The sequence below is a fragment of the Pristiophorus japonicus genome, chromosome 13 (assembly GCF_044704955.1).
Source record: "Pristiophorus japonicus isolate sPriJap1 chromosome 13, sPriJap1.hap1, whole genome shotgun sequence".
In the NCBI taxonomy this organism is placed as follows: domain Eukaryota; kingdom Metazoa; phylum Chordata; class Chondrichthyes; family Pristiophoridae; genus Pristiophorus; species Pristiophorus japonicus.
This window is the reverse complement of record NC_091989.1, coordinates 149,494,133-149,513,089: the sequence shown is the minus strand read 5'-3', so window position 1 is coordinate 149,513,089 and position 18,957 is coordinate 149,494,133. Positions and strand designations below refer to the sequence as shown.

The 18,957-nt window shown below is 43.6% G+C and overlaps 1 protein-coding gene across 1 annotated transcript in view; it reads left to right on the top strand.

Annotated features, from left to right (window-relative positions):
• The first annotated feature begins 6,386 nt into the window (after positions 1–6,386).
• The window catches only part of slc7a5 (solute carrier family 7 member 5), a 69,782-nt gene continuing 57,211 nt past the window's right edge, over positions 6,387–18,957 (top strand). The window contains 1 exon segment of the mRNA XM_070898111.1: positions 6,387–7,137. Within this exon segment, the coding sequence (XP_070754212.1) occupies positions 6,570–7,137 (568 nt within the window). The 5' untranslated portion in view covers positions 6,387–6,569.

Below are 18,957 nucleotides of genomic sequence, written 5' to 3'. Positions count from 1 at the left end.
TTTCCGCAGGCGGCCGAAGACTACACTGGAGGCAGTGTTGAACTTCGTTGTCAATGTCTGCCTATGCTGATAATAGGCTCCTGAGGTATGGAAAGTGGTCCACGTTATCCGGGGCCGCGCCATGGATCTTGATGACTAGGGGCAGTGCTGCGTGGCGGGGTCAGGTGGAGGACCTTTGCCTTACGGATGTTTAGTGAATAGCCCATGCTTTTGTACACCTCGGTGAAGATGTTGACGATGACTTGGAGTTCAGCCTCTGAATGCGTGCAGATGCAAGCGTCATCCGCGTACTGTATTTCGACGACAGAGGATGGGACGGTCTTGGATCTGGTCTGGAGACGACGAAGGTTGAACAGGTTCCCACTGGTTCTATAGTTTGGTTCCACTCCAGCGGGGAGCTTGTTGAGTGTGAGGTGGAGCATTGCAGCGAGGAAGATCGAGAAGAGGGTTGGCGCGATGACGTAGCCCTGCTTGACCCCGGTCTGTACATTGATTGGGCCTATGATGGATCCGTTGGTCAGGATCATGGCTTGCATGTCATCATGGAGTAGGCGGAGGATGGCGACAAACTTTTGGGGGAAGCTGAAATAGAGGATGCTCCATAGTCCCTCGCGGTTAACAGTGTCAAAGTCCTTTGTAAGGTCAAAGAAGGTCATGTACAAGAGTTGGTGCTGTTCCCTGTATTTCTCTTGCAGTTGTCGCGCTGTAAAGATCATCTCGATTGTACCTCGTAGTGACGGAATCCGGGAGGAGCTCCTCAGCCACAGGGAGAAGACGGTTGAGGAGGATTCTAGTGATGACTTTCCCAGTGGCTGACAATAGGTAGTTGCCGCTGTTGGACTTGTCACACAGGATGTTGAGATAGGGAATTTGGCAAATGTCAATGGGAGGTGGTTAGGTTCTGTCTTGCTGGAAATGGCCATTGCCTGGCACTTATGTGCTGCGAATGTTACTTCTGCCCTCCACCCTATCACAGATCTTCCCCTCTTGTTCTTTCTTCCCTCCCTCCCCCTTTTCGCTGCCGCTGTACTTGCTTAAATACTGCTACATCTCTAACTTTTTCCAGTTCTGACGAAAGGTCATCCACTTGAAACGTTAACTGTTTCTCTCTCCACATATATTGCCTGACCTGCTGAGAATTTCCAGCATTTTCTGTTTTTATTTCAGATTTCCAGCATTCACAGTACTTTGCTATTGTATAAGTAATTCTGGAGCCCATCTGTGATCTTGAACTTGTGATACTGAGAGATTTGACTTCTCAGAGCTCAAAGAGTTCGGCTTAATTATGTTTCCCCATGAACTGGCCTCTGTGAGAATAAATTCTGCAACAGAATTGTGCAATCTCTGCAACTTATTCTGAAAATCCAAAGGGGATGGGGAAATTTAAGAACATCAGGCATATTTTTCTGAAATTGAAGGGTACTTAAAAGAAAGTTGGTTGAGAATAGATTTGGTTATCCAAGAGGTACCAAACTGCGGAATTCTTGGTGATAGTGGAGGGAACATCGACTTAGTGCTAAGGTATTGCTATGGTCCAACCTTCTCTTGTGTATGGAGCCCCCTTGGTGGGATTATAATGGGCCGAGAATTGCAGCAAAGGCGGATTTCGTGGCGAAGTATGATAAATTGGACTTTTCTGATCAGCATTTTGTATTGCACTGTATTTGCACTGGAATGTTGATAGGCTAACGGTACAGCAATGTCATTGTTGCGTCCAGGACCTCGTGAATGGTGTGCCCAATGGCTTATCTTCTTACCCAATGAAAGAAAAGAATAAAGTAACCGAGCGAATGATGGAGAAGGAAATAGGATGAATTGAGTCAAATTGGAGAGTTAAAAAAGAAATAAAGAGGGAGAGAGTTAATTTAGAAAGAGAGAAAAAAGAGACAAAAGGAAATTTGAGATTTTTTTTGTTAAAAGAACAAGCAGAACAAGAGGGCATTGTAACTCAGTTATATTTGGAAATCGCTGTAATAACCTTGAGAACTTAATGAGAGAATTGCAGGGTAGGTGTGTAAAATGTACAACATTCTTGACCCATGAAGTATCGAACCAGCAGCTCAATCCATCATGATCAGGAACAGTGGAACATGCCTTGCACTGCTTTCATAGGAATTGCTAGATGGAAAAAGCCCAAGATCCTTTTAGTTCGCTTTTTATGATCCTGGTAGATCATAATGGAGATATTGATTAATCATAGCAAACAATCTCTGTCAATTAATCTACAACAGACCCAGAAACGAGATGAGGAAATCCCAGATTTGTGAACCATTGGCCCAAAGTCACGTTTATCCTGCCAAGCATTTTACACTTCCCACATATCATGTCTCAAATTACTCATATATTGTATTCAAAATGCTGTTTCCTTAAAGAAAACTTATCTACTTTGAATTTGAATGAGCAATATAAAAACAAAAGAAATAGGAACAGGAGTAGGTTGTTCAGCCCTTCAAGCGTGTTCCGCCATGCAATATGATCGTGGATGATCTTCCACTCCCCCTACCCGCAATATCCCCATATCCCTTGGTTCCTTTAGTATCCAAAAATCTATCAATCTCTGTCTTGAATATACTCAACAACTGAGCATCCACAAGTCGCTCAAGTAGAGAATTCCAAAGATTCAGAACCCTTTGAATGAAGACATTTTTCTTCATCGCAATCCTAAATGGCCGACCCCTTATTCTGAGACTATGACCGCTATTTCTAGACGCCCCAGCCAGGGGAAACATCCTCCCAACATCTACCCTGTCAATCCCTGTAAGAATTGTATATGTTTCAATGAGATTACCTCTCATTCTTCTAAATTCTGTGAAATATAGATCGAGTCTACTCAATCTCTCCTCAAAGGACAATCCCCCATCCCAGGAATCAGTCTGGTGAACCTTCATTGCCCTCTCTCTAAGGCAAGTATATCCTTCCTTAGGTAAAGAAACCAAAACGACATACAGTACTCCAAGTGATCTCACCAAGGCCCTATATAATTGCAGCAATACTTCTTTACTCTTACACTCCAATCCTTTTGTAATAAAGGCTAACATACATTTCCTTTCCTAATTGCTTGCTGTATCTGCACATTAAATTTCGTTTTTTCATCTACAAGGACACCCAAGTCCCTCTGAATACGAAGATTTCCCAATCTCTCACCATTTAAAAAATATTCTGCTTTTCTATTTTTCCTACCAAAGTGGATAATTTCATACTTCGCGACATTATATTCCTATTTTTCCGACCAAAGTGGATAATTTCACACTGCTTTACATTATATTCCATCTACCATGTTCTTGCCCACTCATTTAACCTGTCTATATCCCCTTTCGGTTTCTTTGCATCCTCCTGACAACTTTGCATTCGGTCCCCTCATCTAAGTCATTGGTATAGATTGTAAATAGCTGAGGCCCAAGCACTGATCCTTGCGATACCACACTAGTTACAGCCTGCCAACCTGAAAATGACCTGTTTATTCCTATTCTGTTTTCTGACCTTTCACCAGTCTTCAATCCATGCTAATATATTACCCCAATCCCATTAGCCCTAATTGTGTGTAATAACCTCTTGCATCTTATTGAATGTTTTAAAAACCCAAATACACTACATCCATTGGTTCCCCTTTATCTACCCTGCTAGTCACAACTTCAAAAAAGATTTGTCAAACACAATTTCTCTTTCATAAATCCATGTTTATTCTGCCCAATCATAATATGATTTTCTAACTGCCCTGTTACCATGTCCCTAAGAATAGGTTCTAGCCTTTTCCCAACTACTGATGTCAGGCTAACTGATCCATAGTTCCCTTTTTTCTCTCTTCTTCCTTTCTTGAATGGCGGGGTTACATTTGCTATCTTCCAATCCGCGGGGTGATTCTAGAATCTGGGGTATTCTGGAAAATCAAAACCAATGCATCCACTATCTCTGTAGCCACATCTTTTGAAATGATAGGATTTAGGCCATCAGATCCAGGGGATTTGTTGGCTTTTAGTCCCATTAATTTTTCGAGTACTATTTCTTTACTAATACCATTTTTTTGTGTTCCTCATTCTCACTTGACCCTTGGTTCCCCACTATTTCTGGAATGTTTCTTTGCGAATTATGAATTATTTATTTACATAGAAAATAGGTGCAGGAGTAGGCCCTTCGAGCCTGCACCACCATTCAATAAGATCATGGCTGATCATTCCCTCAGTACCCCTTTCCTGCTTTCTCTCCATACCCCCTTGATCCCCTTAGCCGTAAGGGCCATATCTAACTCCCTCTTGAATATATCCAATGAATTGGCATCAACAACTCTCTGCAGCAGGGAATTCCACAGGTTAACAACTCTGAGTGAAGAAGTTTCTCTGCATCTCAGTCCTAAATGGCCTACCCCTTATCCTAAGACTGTGTCCCCTGGTTCTGGACTTCCCCAACATCGGGAACATTCTACCCGCATCTAACCTGTCCCGTCCCGTCAGAATCTTATATATTTCTATGAGATCCACTCTCATCCTTCTAAACTCCAATGTATAAAGGCCCAGTTGAACCAGTCTCTCATCATATGTCAGTCCAGCCATCCCGGGAATCAGTCTGGTGAACCTTCGCTGCACTCCCTCAATAGCAAGAACGTCCTTCCTCAGATTAGGAGACCAAAACTGAACACAATATTCAAGGTGAGGCCTCACCAAGGCCCTGTACAACTACAGTAAGATCTCCCTACTCCTGGACTCAAATCCCCTAGCTATGAAGGCCAACATACCATTTGCCTTCTTCATTGCCTGCTGTACCTGTATGCCAACTTTCAATGACTGATGAACCACGACACCCAGGTCTCGTTGTACCTCCCCTTTTCCTAATCTGCCGCCATTCAGATAACATTCTGCCTTCGTGTTTTTGCCCCTAAAGTGGATAACCTCACATTTATCCACATTATACTGCATCTGCCATGCATTTGCCCACTCACCTAACCTGTCCAAGGCACCCTGTGTTACCGTCCTCTTACCGTCCTCCTCACAGCTCACACCGCCACCCAGTTTAGTGTCATCTGCAAACTTGGAGATATTATACTCAATTCCTTCATCTAAATCATTAATATATATTTTAAAGAGCTGGGGTCCCAGCACTGAGCCCTGCGGCACTCCACTAGTCACTGCCTGCCATTCTGAAAAGGACTCTCTGCTTCCTGTCTGCCAACCAGTACTCTATCCACGTAAGTATATTACCCCCAATACCATGTGCTTTGATTTTGCACACCAATCTCTTGTGTGGGACCTGGTCAAAAGCCTTTTGAAAGTCCAAATACGCCACATCCATTGGTTCTCCCTTGTCCACTCTACTAGTTACATCCTCAAAAAATTCCAGAAGATTTGTCAAGCATGATTTCCCCTTCATAAATCCATGTTGACTTGGACCGATCCTGTCACTGCTTTCCAAATGCGCTGCTATTTCAGCCTTAATAATTGATTGATTCCAACATTTTCCCCACTACTGATGTCAGGCTAACCAGTCAATAATTACCCGCTTTCTCTCTCCCTCCCTTTTTAAAAAGTGGTGTTATATTAGCTACCCTCCAGTCCATAGGAACTGACCCAGAGTTGATAGACTGTTGGAAAATGCTTGCCATTGCTTATCTACCATCATTTATTTTAATCTAGTTTCCCAACTATCTTCTGAGTGTCAAAACAACTTTGCATCCTGAAAATTATTGCTTTCCGACACTAACACATATGTGGATGGCAAGAATGGCACAAAAATACTGGCAAAATAAAATTAAAAATCTGTATGACTTCACTGCTTCATTGGTCCCTTTATGAACCTCTAAGGTTGAGTGACATGACAGGACCATAAATTACTATTACTAGGGTCCTCTAAGATATTAATTACCAGCCTTAAATGGCTGCAGTAGGAATAATTTGTAATAAAATCATAAATCCAACAATTTCACAATTGGCATTAACTTGCAGAGAATTGGACCTCATGTCATCTCTCTTCCTTAAATTGCTGGAATTTTTTAACAAATTAATAATGGCCAGCTGGCGAGCACCGGCAATGCGTCATTCTGATGATACACCTTGCCAGCGATTTTTGGCTCAATTTTTTTTTGCTTAAAGTCAAAAGGTGTAATATTTTTATTATGTACATAATTCCACCTTTTTTCATTTTCTTCAGTGCTCGTAAAATGTACTAACTAAATTAAATGGCAATTGAAATATTGTTTGTTTCTTCAGTATTTTTCGTTCTTGGCCGAAATACACTGAGAAAAGCTTATCTTAGCTTTGCTGCAGCACCAGATTATAAAGGAGAATCTAAGATGTTCGGTGCGAATCATAGCGAGGCACCCACTTGAACCCGCCTCTAATGTTGCATCATTCCGGACCGAGTGATGATATGAATGGCGAGGTGACGCTTTGGAGAAGGGGAGGGCAGGGCATTTGGGTGAATTTGGTTCTTAAAAAGCAGGAAGCAAAGAGATCGTGTTCAGTTGCGAAAGGGTACCTACTGGAGCTGGCTGACTTTCCAGACAAGAGCAACACCACCAAAAAAGGACTTGGTGAAATCAATAGCATTTCTTCAGAGGGCTGGGACTCCATTCAGTCCGCATGTCTAATTTAAAGAAGAGGGGCTTGGGCGCGGGCCGGGAGCAAGAGGAAGATGGGCAGGTGAAAGAGAGCATGTTAGCGGCAGGTGCGAACGGGGAGCCGGGGCTCCCCCATGGCCGGGACAGCTCGCCGGTAGCCCAGGAGGAGCCGGCTTCAGACATCATTCTGAAGCGAACCATCACGCTAAGGAACGGAGTCGCCATCATCGTGGGGACCATTATCGGCTCGGGCATCTTCATCACCCCGACCGGGGTGGTACGGGAGGCGGGCTCGGTGGGTTTCTCGCTCATCATCTGGGCGATGTGCGGCGTCTTCTCCACCATCGGGGCGCTGTGCTACGCCGAGTTGGGCACCACCATCGTCAAGTCGGGCGGCGACTACGCTTACATCTTGGAGGTGTACGGCTCGCTCATAGCTTTCCTCAAACTCTGGATCGAGCTGCTCATTATCCGGCCCAGCTCGCAGTACATCGTGGCGCTGGTCTTCGCTACCTACATCATCAAACCCGCCTTCCCCGACTGCGCCGTGCCCGAGGATGGAGCCAAGTTGGTGGCTTGTCTCTGCATCTGTGAGTATTGGAGCCAGCCCCTCTCACTCGCATTGCATCACTTGAGGCTCCCTCAGCTCTCGGCAACTTTATATTTCGGGAGTGGAGGAAGAAACCATTCTTTTTTTTAATCACTCAGTCGCTTCTTTTAAACCTTGGGGGTTGGAAATTTAACTAAATATTTTTTTTAAATTCACGTTAACGTAAATGAACGTTGAACATTTTCACTGACTTGTAGTTTTGCTGGAGCTGCTGAGAGGAAAGACATTGCTCTGTTAAACTGCATATTTGCAGTGCTTGAGCTACTTAAAATGGCAGAGACAATAAATTGCATGTCTGCAATGTTCGTAAATATAGACTGTTTAACATATGTTGTTTTGGAATGGTTTTATAAACTTCCGCTCTCCAAAATGAATCCCATGCTTTAAGTTGATTTCTATGGTGTTGCAGTGTTGCTCCAGCTTGTTACATTACTCCCAACAGCGCCACGTGCGTTGCAGTGTCTTCCTGTTTCATTTGACCGTTCAAACGCAAGCCTGGGCTTCGACATTTGTCCTTTCTTACAGCGACGATAATCAAATAAAACTCGCCGGCTTGTTTTTCAGGCCTGTACTTGTTTATTCTGGGGTCAACGGTTGTTATTTGGAAAGTGAGCTGTGAGTGCCCAAACCGGATTGCACCAGCTATTTCCTTGTATTTTCCGTGAAACCCAGCCCACGGAAAGAATGCCGGTAAATGAAATGTGATATTTTTGTCACACTTTTCTTCTCCATCGGTCTTGTCCGCGCCCTGGTGGTCCTGGATAGGGACCCCGCGGGTTTGCAGGTACACTCGAGGCTTTCTGCGACCGGTGGGCAAAGCAAGATACAATGTGTGGTTCGGGTTATTTAAACTGGGCTGTTAATGTGCTCTCCGTCTCAACAAGCTGGAGGAGGAAATGAGATGGAAAATCAAAATAATTTTCATAAATCGTCTTCCCGAACTTGGTTAAGAAGAGTTCCACAGTCACCAGTGCACTGGAACCATGCTCAATTGTCAGTGTGAGGTTCAACAGTGAATTTTGGTAAGCTATTGGGGGAAGGAATCACAGACAATCCCTTCCTGTCCTCAATGGTAGATTGTTTTCTTTCCCTGAAATGTTTTATAGTACAGGTACTTTGGTCCATGACTGACCCAAGCAATGTGAGAAGAAACTGTAGCATGTATAGAATTAGATTTTTTTTAAGTATAAATGTGAAGCAAACTCTTGTGTGTCAACTATTACTGTTCTCCCACAGATGGGTAACACATTTTTACAACTTTTATTTCTTTACCTTTGTTACACAGCAACAACGTTCTTTAACAGAAGCTGTACATTCTACACATGTCAGTGCTGTAGTGTAGGCTGTTTATTGCCAAGTAGTATACAATAAAAATACTGAAACAATTATGCTTTTTAATGTGCAGCTATCTTAATTCTACACTGACGTTGCCATGCAACCAACTCCCAGATCAGAGTGAACAGTCAGGATTTTTCTGTATTTCAAGCCCTGTCCTTGAGCTTGGTTATATATAAATTGTTACAATGCTTCAATTCAATATCTATGCATCTCCCTCAAAAGAAAAGTAACCTTAACACAAGAACACTTCAATCCAATTTCCATCCTTGGTTTTATGTGGTACGATCTGAAATTCACTTAATTGTTGAACTTTTGCTTAAATCTATTTTCCTTTTTTCTGTTAGCTGAATTCTGATAACTTCTCTAAGCTTATCAAGTTCTTTGGAAAAGGTATAGCTTCTCTTTTCTATTGTTTACAGTATAGCTTCTCTTTTACATCATTTACTAAAGCACCATCTACTTTCTGAGGTTTCCGAAGTTAGTTTGCCATAGTCTCTGAGCTGGTGAATTGTCCAGTATCTCACTTGGTGTATTGCATCAGTTGAGAAGGGTACCAAATAACTACTTCTCATGGCCAGAAAGAAATCAAGAACATTTTATTGTTTGCTGTACGTTTGAAAACGGAATAGGGAGAAATAAAAGCCATCAGTATGTTGCAATACTTAGCAAAAGAAGAAACTTGGATTTGTATTGTATATTTCACAACGAATGAAGTACTTTTGATGTGTAGTTGTAGTGTAGGGAAACATAGCAGACAGTTTGCACACAGCTAAGTCCCACCGACCGCAATGAGATAAATGACCTGATCTGTTTTTTTAATATTGATTTATGGATAAATGTTGGCTAGAACACAGGGAGCAGTTTGCTGCTCTTCGAAGCATGCCATGCAATCTTTTACATTCACTTGAGAGTGCAGACGGCCTTATTTAACATTTCAACCAAAAGATGGCACTTCTGACCATGTAGCACTCCCTCAGTACTGCACTGGAATATTAACCTAGATTATGTACTCAAGTATTTGGAGTAGTTCTTGAACCCACGTCCTTCTGATTCAGAGATGAGATTGACAATAAAGCAAAGGATAGCTTGGCAAAAGATTGCGGAGTATTTCAATGTTTGAATTGAACTGAGCATACAGGATGCATTGATTATTCAAGTAGATTCCCATTGTTGCGTGTTCCAGCAAAGGTTCAGAGGCTCACAAACATACACTGCTATTGCTTTCTCTTGGTTCCAGTTGTTGAACAGTATTGCATTTGTGGGTTTCATTGATTTTCCCAGCACTAAATTGTTCCATCTGTGCCAATACCGGTAATTAATGTAGGCATTCTGATACCTTTTAATGACTTAATGAGATGTGATACAATCTCATAGTTGACCCTAGTTATTATCATCATCATAGGCAGTCCCTCGGAATCGAGGAAGACTTGCTTCCACTCCTGAAGTGAGTTCTTTGGTGGCTGAATAGTCCAATACAAGAGCCACAGACTCTGTCACAGGTGGGACAGATAGTCGTTGAGGGAAGGGGTGGGTGGGACGAGCTTGCCGCACGGTCTTTCCGCTGCCTGTGCTTGATTTCTGCATGCTCTCGGCGTTGAGACTCGAGGTGCTCAGTGCCCTCTCGGATGCACTACCTCCACTTAGGGCGGTCTTGGGCCAGGGACTCCCAGGTGTCAGTGGAGATGTTGCACTTTTATCAGGGAGACTTTGAGGGTGTCCTTGTAGCGTTTCTGCCTTTGGCTCGTTTGCTGTGAAGGAGCTCCGAGTAGAGCACTTGCTTTGGGAGTCTCGTGTCTGGCATGTAAACTATGTGGCCTGCCCAGCGGAGCTGATCGAGTGTGGTCAGTGCTTCAATGCTGGGGATGTTAGCCTGAATGAGGACGCTGATGTTGGTGCGCCTGTCCTCCCAGGGGATTTGTAGGATCTTGCGGAGACATCGTTGGTGATATTTCTCCAGCAACTTGAGGTGTCTACTGTACAAGGTCCATGTCTCAGAGCCATACAGGAGGGCAGGTAGTACTACAGCCCTGTAGACCATGAGCTTGGTGGCAGTTTTGAGGGCCTGGTCTTCAAACAGACTTTTCGTCAGCCGAAGGCTGCACTGGCGCACTGGAAGCGGTTTTGGATCTCGTCTATGCCTGCTCTTGTTGATAGGAGGCTCCCGAGATATGGGAAGTGGTCCACGTTGTCCAGGGTCGCGCCGTGGATTTTGATGACTGGGGCGCAGTGCTGTGCGGTGAGGACAGGCTGGTGGAGGACCTTTGTCTTGTGGATGTTTAATGTAAGGCCCATGCTTTTGTAGGCCTCAGTAAATACATCGACTATGTCCTGGAGTGCAGCCTCTATATGTGCGCAGAAGCAGGCATTGCCCACGTACTGTAGCTCGACGACAGAGGTTGGGGTGGTCTTTGATCTGGCCTGGAGACGGCGCAGGTTGAACAGGTTCCCACTGGTTCTGTAGTTTAGTTCCACTCCAGCGAGAAGCTTGTTGACTGTGAGGTGGAGCATGGCGGCGAGAAAGATTGAGAAGAGGGTTGGGGCAATGACGCAGCCCTGTTTGACCCCGGTCCGGACGTGGATTGGGTCTGTGATGGATCCGTTGGTAAGGATCACTGCCTGCATGTCATCATGGAGCAGGCGGAGGATGGTGACGAACTCTTGGGGACATCCGAAATGGAGGAGGACGCTCCATAGACCCTCACGGACGACAGTGTCAAAGGCCTTTGTAAGGTCGAAGAAGGATGTATAAGGGCTGGCGCTGTTCCCAGCATTTTTCCTGTAGCTGTCGCACTGCAAAAATCATGTCCGTTGTGCCCCGTAGGAGACGAAATCCGCACTGTGACTCCGGGAGGAGCTCCTCAGTTACAGGAAGAAGACGGTTGAGGAGGACTCTAGCGACGACTTTCCCAGTGGCTGATAGGGAGATTCCTCTGTAGTTGCCGCAGTCAGACTTGTCCCCTTTTTTAAATATGGTCACGATTACTGCATTTCTGAGATCCCCCGGCATGCTCTCCTCCCTCCAGATGAGAGAGATGAGATTGTTATTATAGTGATTATCTAGCTGTCCTGCAGTTTTGAGTTTTGCTGAGAAGAGCACATTTTGAATGATGGGTTCAGAGGTCTGTTGACTGACTGCATTCCTGATGCTTAACTCTTTCACTTTTAAAAAAGTGTTTAAAAAAACAGGATTAATACTGAATCAATTGAATACTGACTAAGTACAGTATCTGTCATCTTTGCTGAAAGAGAAGCCAGCTTCTTGCTTCAAATGTTATTTGTTTCCTTCCATCTGTTTCCCCTTCTAAAACATTCTAGGAGCATCACATCCATTTCTGACTCTAGCATTTGTTATTACCCACCAGCAGTGGTGGAGCCAGGGGTGGGGTATACCGATCGTAGTATTGCCACCTCCACCCCTTGGCCAAACTGCAGGTAATTTAGGCACTTAACTCTAAAATTCCTGATTGCAGTGCCGTTTTGATACAAACGGCAATGTGACATTGGAAGACGTTGTCATGGCAGTGCTGTGCCAAGTCGGCTAAATCTGGGCCTTGACTTTCAGCCCCCTTCCCACCCACCAGTCCTTCAACCATAACTGCCCCTGCATGTCAGTTGGTAATAAATAGCTAAATAAATGTACTTGCTACTTGGCAACCATTTTATTTCTAGATTGTAGCTGTCAATCATACAAACCACTTCCAGATCAGAGTGAACTTCTTGTGCTTCACTACAAAGTTTCAATTCAATGTCAATACAAGTGTGACAAAATAAAAGCCTATGTTGCATTCAAATAAGGCCAAAATGTATGAGGACATAATGTTGCATTTTTTTTAGGGTTTTTAACCAATTTTTTTCCTCCTCTACTGAAGGCATTGACTGCTTGCTGGGTTCCAGTTTGTGGATACCAGTAGCCTCCTCATAGTCCACCCCCAAGTGGGCATTTGTCATGTGTGAGTCTAGGTACTGTATGTTAATAGCCTATTAACCATGGACAATATCACAACCAGGGCCATTGTTTTCCTTGCCCATCATTCACACACATATGCTTTTCAGCAAACTCGCTTTAGAGTGGTCATGGGTGACTGTGGCTGATTTTCTCTTTCCATCCTTAACCTAGGGGCATCTATTATGAAGCTGTTATTATGATTCTTTCACTCATGACAGATACTCAACTTTGTGAGTTACACAGTCTGCGAACAATGTAGAATACAAATTGTAATGCAGCACCTCAGGATAAAGTACTATATATAGGGCTGGATTATCGGCCTTTGAGATTTCGGGACGGTAATGGTGGTGGGGCGGTCCTGATACCGCCTGGAAAAAGTTTACGCCCTCGTCTGCAAAATTCGGCAACAAATTATGTTCCATGATCAGGGGCGCAAAATCAGGCGTTACACAAGGAACTTTTTGTGTCCCAGCCGAAAATCGCGGCATTAAAAATTTTTGTTGTTTTAAGGAACTTCATTGTTGCTCAGTGCTCTGGAACATAACGTTGTGTATTGTATGGTTTTATTTTGGTGGGTGGAGTTTTTGTGACTTTGTTGCAGTAAAATTTATGATTCATCCTTTGCCATTGGTATCTTGTGCATCATTCCAACATTCACTAGAGATGTGCCTTTATTGGGGCACATAGTGTGTCCAGTATTAGCTCCATCCTTCAGTTTCCTCCATTTAGGAAAGCCGGTCCATTATGAGCTGGCGACGTGCGACTCTTGGTCCAGCAGCATCTCCATGCTGCCTCCCTCGTGGATGGTGTGGCTATCCAATGGGGCCTCGCCAGGCTCCTCTTTGTCCTCCTTCTCCTGAAGTGGGCATGCAATCCCCATTGGCAATGGCCGGTCCCTCATGATGGCCAAGTTGTTCAAATTGCAGCACATCACAATGCATTCGGATACCTGTTGAGGGGAGTATTGAAGGCTGCCTCCAGAGCGGTCCGCCTGCAGGAGATGGCATATCTCTGTCAGCACTTCCTTTCAGAGGCGCAGCCTTCTTCCACACTCCTCCTCAGAGAGCTGGAGGTATGAGATTTGGTGCCTATAAACCCGTGGGGGAATCAGCCTTCCTTCCCATACATCTTCGGCCTCTCCTCATCCGTGGCTCGACATGGCTAAGAGCCCCTCTTCTAGCTTGACGCAGCCTGGCAATAGCATGGAGTGTGATATGCTGTCGATCTAGTAACACCCTCATTAAATTCTCTCACTGACGTAAGGACACTAATGGTAGATAAAAGTGCCGTTTGCAAATCTGAGCTTCACACAGCCTGCTGTGCGCAACCTTTGCAGTCAATGTGATCTGCGATGTAGGAGCCTCATCCCTCCATTTAAATACGCTGCCAATACCGCCTGCTGCTCCCTGGGAACACCTGGCTTTTCAGACGTTTCCTGGAGCAGGCGTTAAATGAGGAGTTCGGGCCGAATTTTGCATTTGGGGTGGTGGTGGAGCATTGCACGAGGATTGATGCCATGATCTCCGTGAAACTCCAGGGCGGAGCAGTAAATCTTTGCGCCGCCGTAAACCATAGCCGAAAATGCCGGTCGGGCGGTAAAAGCTGTACATCCGCCGGTTAGCTTAGAAAAGCCATTTACCGCCCCTCCGGGCTGCTAACTGAGGCACAAGTGACCCGAAAATCCAACCCTTAATCTTTGAAAGTATAATTTCTAATAATAGCTTGCATATTTGAGGCATATAGATTGTAATCATGTATGTTGAGTAAAGTGCAACTGTAAGCTGTTAGAACAAATTACCATTAATAGGTGTTCTTATCCAGTTATTTAAACCTGGTCAATATTGTGGATTACCGTATTATTTTTGAGGACTTTAAAAAAGGACAGTAACACCCTTGGTAACTGAGTGATAAACATTCTTGTTGCAGGCGTAAATTCAGAGGGAATATGGTTTCATCATGTCTTCGTTGTCTATCTTATGTGGACTGGGGCTGTGTAGATGGATTAATAAAGTAACATGCCCTTCTCAGAAGGCCACTTAATAAATGTAACCATATGTTTTGCTCATTGCTGCAGCAACTGCATTCTGATTGTGCTCAAGCTGGAAGTTCCACACTCTTTACGTTGGAACTGGAAATTATGCTGTTATGGTTGAAAATGGCCATATTACTTAATGTGTCATGATAAAATTGAATCTTGTGCACTAAAAATGATGATGGCAAAACATTACAGATTAATATAATTCTACATTTCTCTAAATCATAAGTTGTAGTAAGATTATAACATTTGCAAAAACAAATGGAGCACGAAACTTCATGAACCCCTGCCTCAGCTCTTCTACTTAAATCCTCAATAGATTGTCTTCATTCAATGTTTTGAATGTGGATGTGGCAGACCTGTCTGATGCAAGTATGGCCCTCTCTTGCATGCAAGGGTAGAATTACTCATGCAGTCCAGACAGAGGGTGGAGCTGAGATTAACACAATTTAATTTGTGCAATGTTTAATATGCTTGTATTACTCATAATAGTATGAAGTCTGCTGGAACCATATGCATTAGTGAACTTTTTCACCAGACAGCATTTTTATCTCTTTCTTTTGAATCGTGTCCATTTTATTTGGACAGAAGGTCACTTAGAATACCATGTTCCTTCTCCAGATAATTTTCTGTCAGTTGGTTCTCTCTCTACCAGATGTGTACTTGCAGAAAAATAGGATTTAACACCATGTATTTTAGCACAATGCCATTTTAAACTGGAAGTTTAATATAAATGCAAATTAAAAACTCTAGGTGCAGTGTGTTCAGAATTATGAATTTTTAATATATAAATTGATCTTAATTGGTTCATTTCATCAAACTTAATTAAAATGCAATGTACCTTTGTTTGCTTGCTATTGGGGGAGAGCAGCGAAGGTTCACCAGACTGAAATTTAGAAGAATGAGCGTGGATCTTATAGAAACGTATAGAATTCTGACGGGATTGGACAGGTTAGATGCAGGAAGAATGTTCTCGATGTTGGGGAAGTCCAGAACCAGGGGACACAGTCTAAGGATAAGGGGTAAGCCATATAAGACTGAGATGAGGAGAAACTTTTTCACTGAGTTGTGAACCTGTGGAATTCTCTACTACAGAAAGTTGTTGAGTCCAGTTCGTTGGACATATTCAAAAGGGAGTTAAGTGTGGCCCTTACAGCTAAAGGGATCAAGGGGTATGGAGAGAAGGCTGGTGTGGGGTACTGAGGTTGCATGATCAGCCATGGTCATATTGAATGGCGGTGCAGGCTCGAAGGGCCGAATGGCTTACTCCTGCACCTATTTTCTATGTTTCATGCTATACTTTATGAATCAAATATTTTAAGCATTTTGCCATAATTTTCAGACAAAACATGAAATTAGAATGCAATAATATGGAACAGCTTTGAAGATTTAACTTCTCAGTATTTGTCTTGTCTAATGCTGGTTGTAGTCTTTTGTATTTAAATGACACAGTGTGGCATCAAACCTGAAATTTTGGTAGCAATACACTAACAAACAGTGTAACTTTAACTAGTTTATGTTGTGGCCTTATTCTTATCCATTCTTTTTATGCCTGACACTTACCTTCTTAGCCACTTTTCTACAGCTCTTCATGTGACAGCCTACTTAATAGGTGTTAAATTTCACCTTTTAGCAAACGAGCTTAACTCATGGGGAAGATTTCCGTCTTTACAATTTAAAAAAAATGAATAGTGCTTGTGGGATAGCATTTCATAATGCATATAATTAACAAGTCAATCTTCTGTGGCATTACACATGGGAGTCAAGACCAAGTGAAGTCTTCAGGTGAAAGGGGGCAGAGATCAACTACACCAAGGGGCACAAACATAATTTAGACCCTGTTTTAAAAATCATTAATTATGTCCTTATTTTTATATTTATCTAGTTACATTTTATATTAAAAATCTGACATTTGCATGCATTCCCTGTCAAAATTGTCTTTTATATATTCTTAGGTCTACATTTATAATTGAAACTGTCCATGTAAACTGGTCATGCTGTAATTACGCTCTCTTCCTCTAGTGGAGGCACTACACCACCACTGCGGTGTATAATTACAACGTGATAAGTTTAAATATAGACATAGGAATTTGTAATGGAAATCTGAAAGTAAGGCTATGACTTTAAAATGGGGACTGAAATACAGCTGCACACCCTGGTCCAATTATCCATCTAACTTTGCTTCACCTAAAGATTGCAATTGGTCTTGACTCCCAGGTGCAATGCCACAGGAGATTGATGAGGTTTAGACCTAATTATATTATATCATATTGTATTGTTTTGTTTTGTAGCCAATGGGGCTACAGTTAAATAAAGCTAAATTCTTACATCTTTGCAAGACTACACATTTCTTTTTTAATTGGTGAAACCTTGGATCAAGGATAGCACACCCGCCTCTGAATCAGGATTGTGTGGTAATGCCCCACTCTAGGACTTGAGCGTATAATCAGTAATGAAGAAGTATTGCATTTTTGGAGGTATAATTTTTACAAATGAGATGTTAAACTGAGGCACCATCTGCTTGGTCAGTTGGACAGAAAAGATCCCATGGTAACTATCTGAAGGAGAGCAGGGAATTCTCCTGAGACTATCAGCCAAGACATTTCATCAATATCATCATCATAGGCAGTCCCTCAGAATCGAGGAAGACTTGCTTCCACTCCTAAAGTGAGTCCTTTGGTGGCTGAACAGTCCAGTATGAGAGCCACAGACCCTGTCACAGGTGGGACAGACATTCGTCGGGGAAAGGCGGGGGATGGGACTGATTTGTCACACGCTCCTTCTGCTGCCTGAGCTCGACCTCTTCACGCTCTCACTCAACGCCCTCCCGGATGCACTTTCTCCACCTAGGGCGGTCTTCGGCCAGGGACTCCCAGGTGTCAGTGGTGATGTCGCATTTTACCAGGGATATAATGTTTCTGCTGCCCACCTTTGGCTCGTTTGCTGTGAAGGAGCTCCACATAGAGCAATTGCTTAAGGAGTCTCTTGTCTGGCATGCGAACTATGTGGCTTGCCCAGTGAAGTTGATCGAGTGTGCTTCAATGCTGGGGATGTTAGCCTGGGCGAGGACACTGATGTTGGTGTGTTTGTCCTCCCAGGGGATTTGCAGTATCTTGCGGAGACATCGTTGGTGATATATCTCCAGCGACTTGAGGTGTCTTCTGTACATCGTTCTTGCCTCTGATCCGTACAGGAGGGTGGGTATTACTACAGCCCTGTAGACCATGAGCTTGGTGGTAGATTTGAGGGCCTGGTCTTTTCCTCAGGTGGCCAAAGGCTGCACTAGCGCACTGGGGGCGATGTTGAATATCCGCATTAATGTCTGCCTTTGTTGCTAAGAGGCTCCCGAGGCATGAGAAGTGGTCCGTGTTGTTGAGGGCCGCGCTGTGAATCTTGATGACTGGGGGGCAGTGCTGTGCGGCGAGGACAGGCTGGTGGAGGACCTTTGTCTTACGGATGTTAAGTGTAAGGCCCATGCTTTCATATGCTCCTTGGCCACAGGGAGAAGACGGTTGAGGAGAACTTTAGCGACAACCTTCCCAGTGGCTGATAGCAGGGAGATTCCCCTATAGTTGCCACAGTTGGACTTGTCCCCCTTTTTAAAGATGGTCACGATCACTGCATCTCTGAGATCTCCCAGCAACACTCTTCCCTCCAAATGAGAGAGATAAGATCATGCATCCGCGCCTCTCCGCCATACTTTAGCGCTTCAGCAGGAATTCCATACGCTCCCGTAGCCTTGTTTTTCTTGAGCTGTTTTATGGCTTTGCCTACCTCGTGCAACGTTGGGGTCTCACGGAGGTGGTGGCGGGTCGCATGTTGCGGGATGGAGTTGAGAACACTCGAGTCAAAGGCAGAGTCAGTCTGACTGCTTATTCATCTCATTTACGGTTTGTGGGATCTTGTGTGCCAGTTGGTTGTTGTGTTTGCCTGTGTAATAGCTTTACACTTGCCAGTTTTACTATTATTTATTTAGTCTGGCATATATTTTACAGTGTTTAGGTCTCTCTTGTTTGGAGTGATAGTGCTGTACATGTGTAGCCAAGATTTCATAACCAAAGTGCAGTTTTATCCAAGTTTGTTTTGTTCATGTCAGTCGCCGGATCCATCTAACTTGAAAGCTAGGTCAGATTGTGCTACTGGTCCTCATGGAGTAGCTTAAGATTCTTCTTCTGTTTTATGATTTCTTAGGCACTGTTTCTTCTCCAAAGAGGCAAGTTTTTACCGAGAATAACAATCAAAGTTTCAACCTGCATAACTTTAACACACAGGTTTTTGCATTGCAGAGACAATTGGCTCCTGATAATGATTGGAGTATCGTGTACATTGATATCTGGGGTATTCTTGTTGGAATGATTACATAGATAAAACAAAGGGCCCAAGTTTCCACATGATTTGCACCTGATTTTTAGGAGCAACTGGTGGAGAACGGACTATCTTAGAAATCGCAATTCTCCACATTTTTTTTTCTGCAGTTCTAG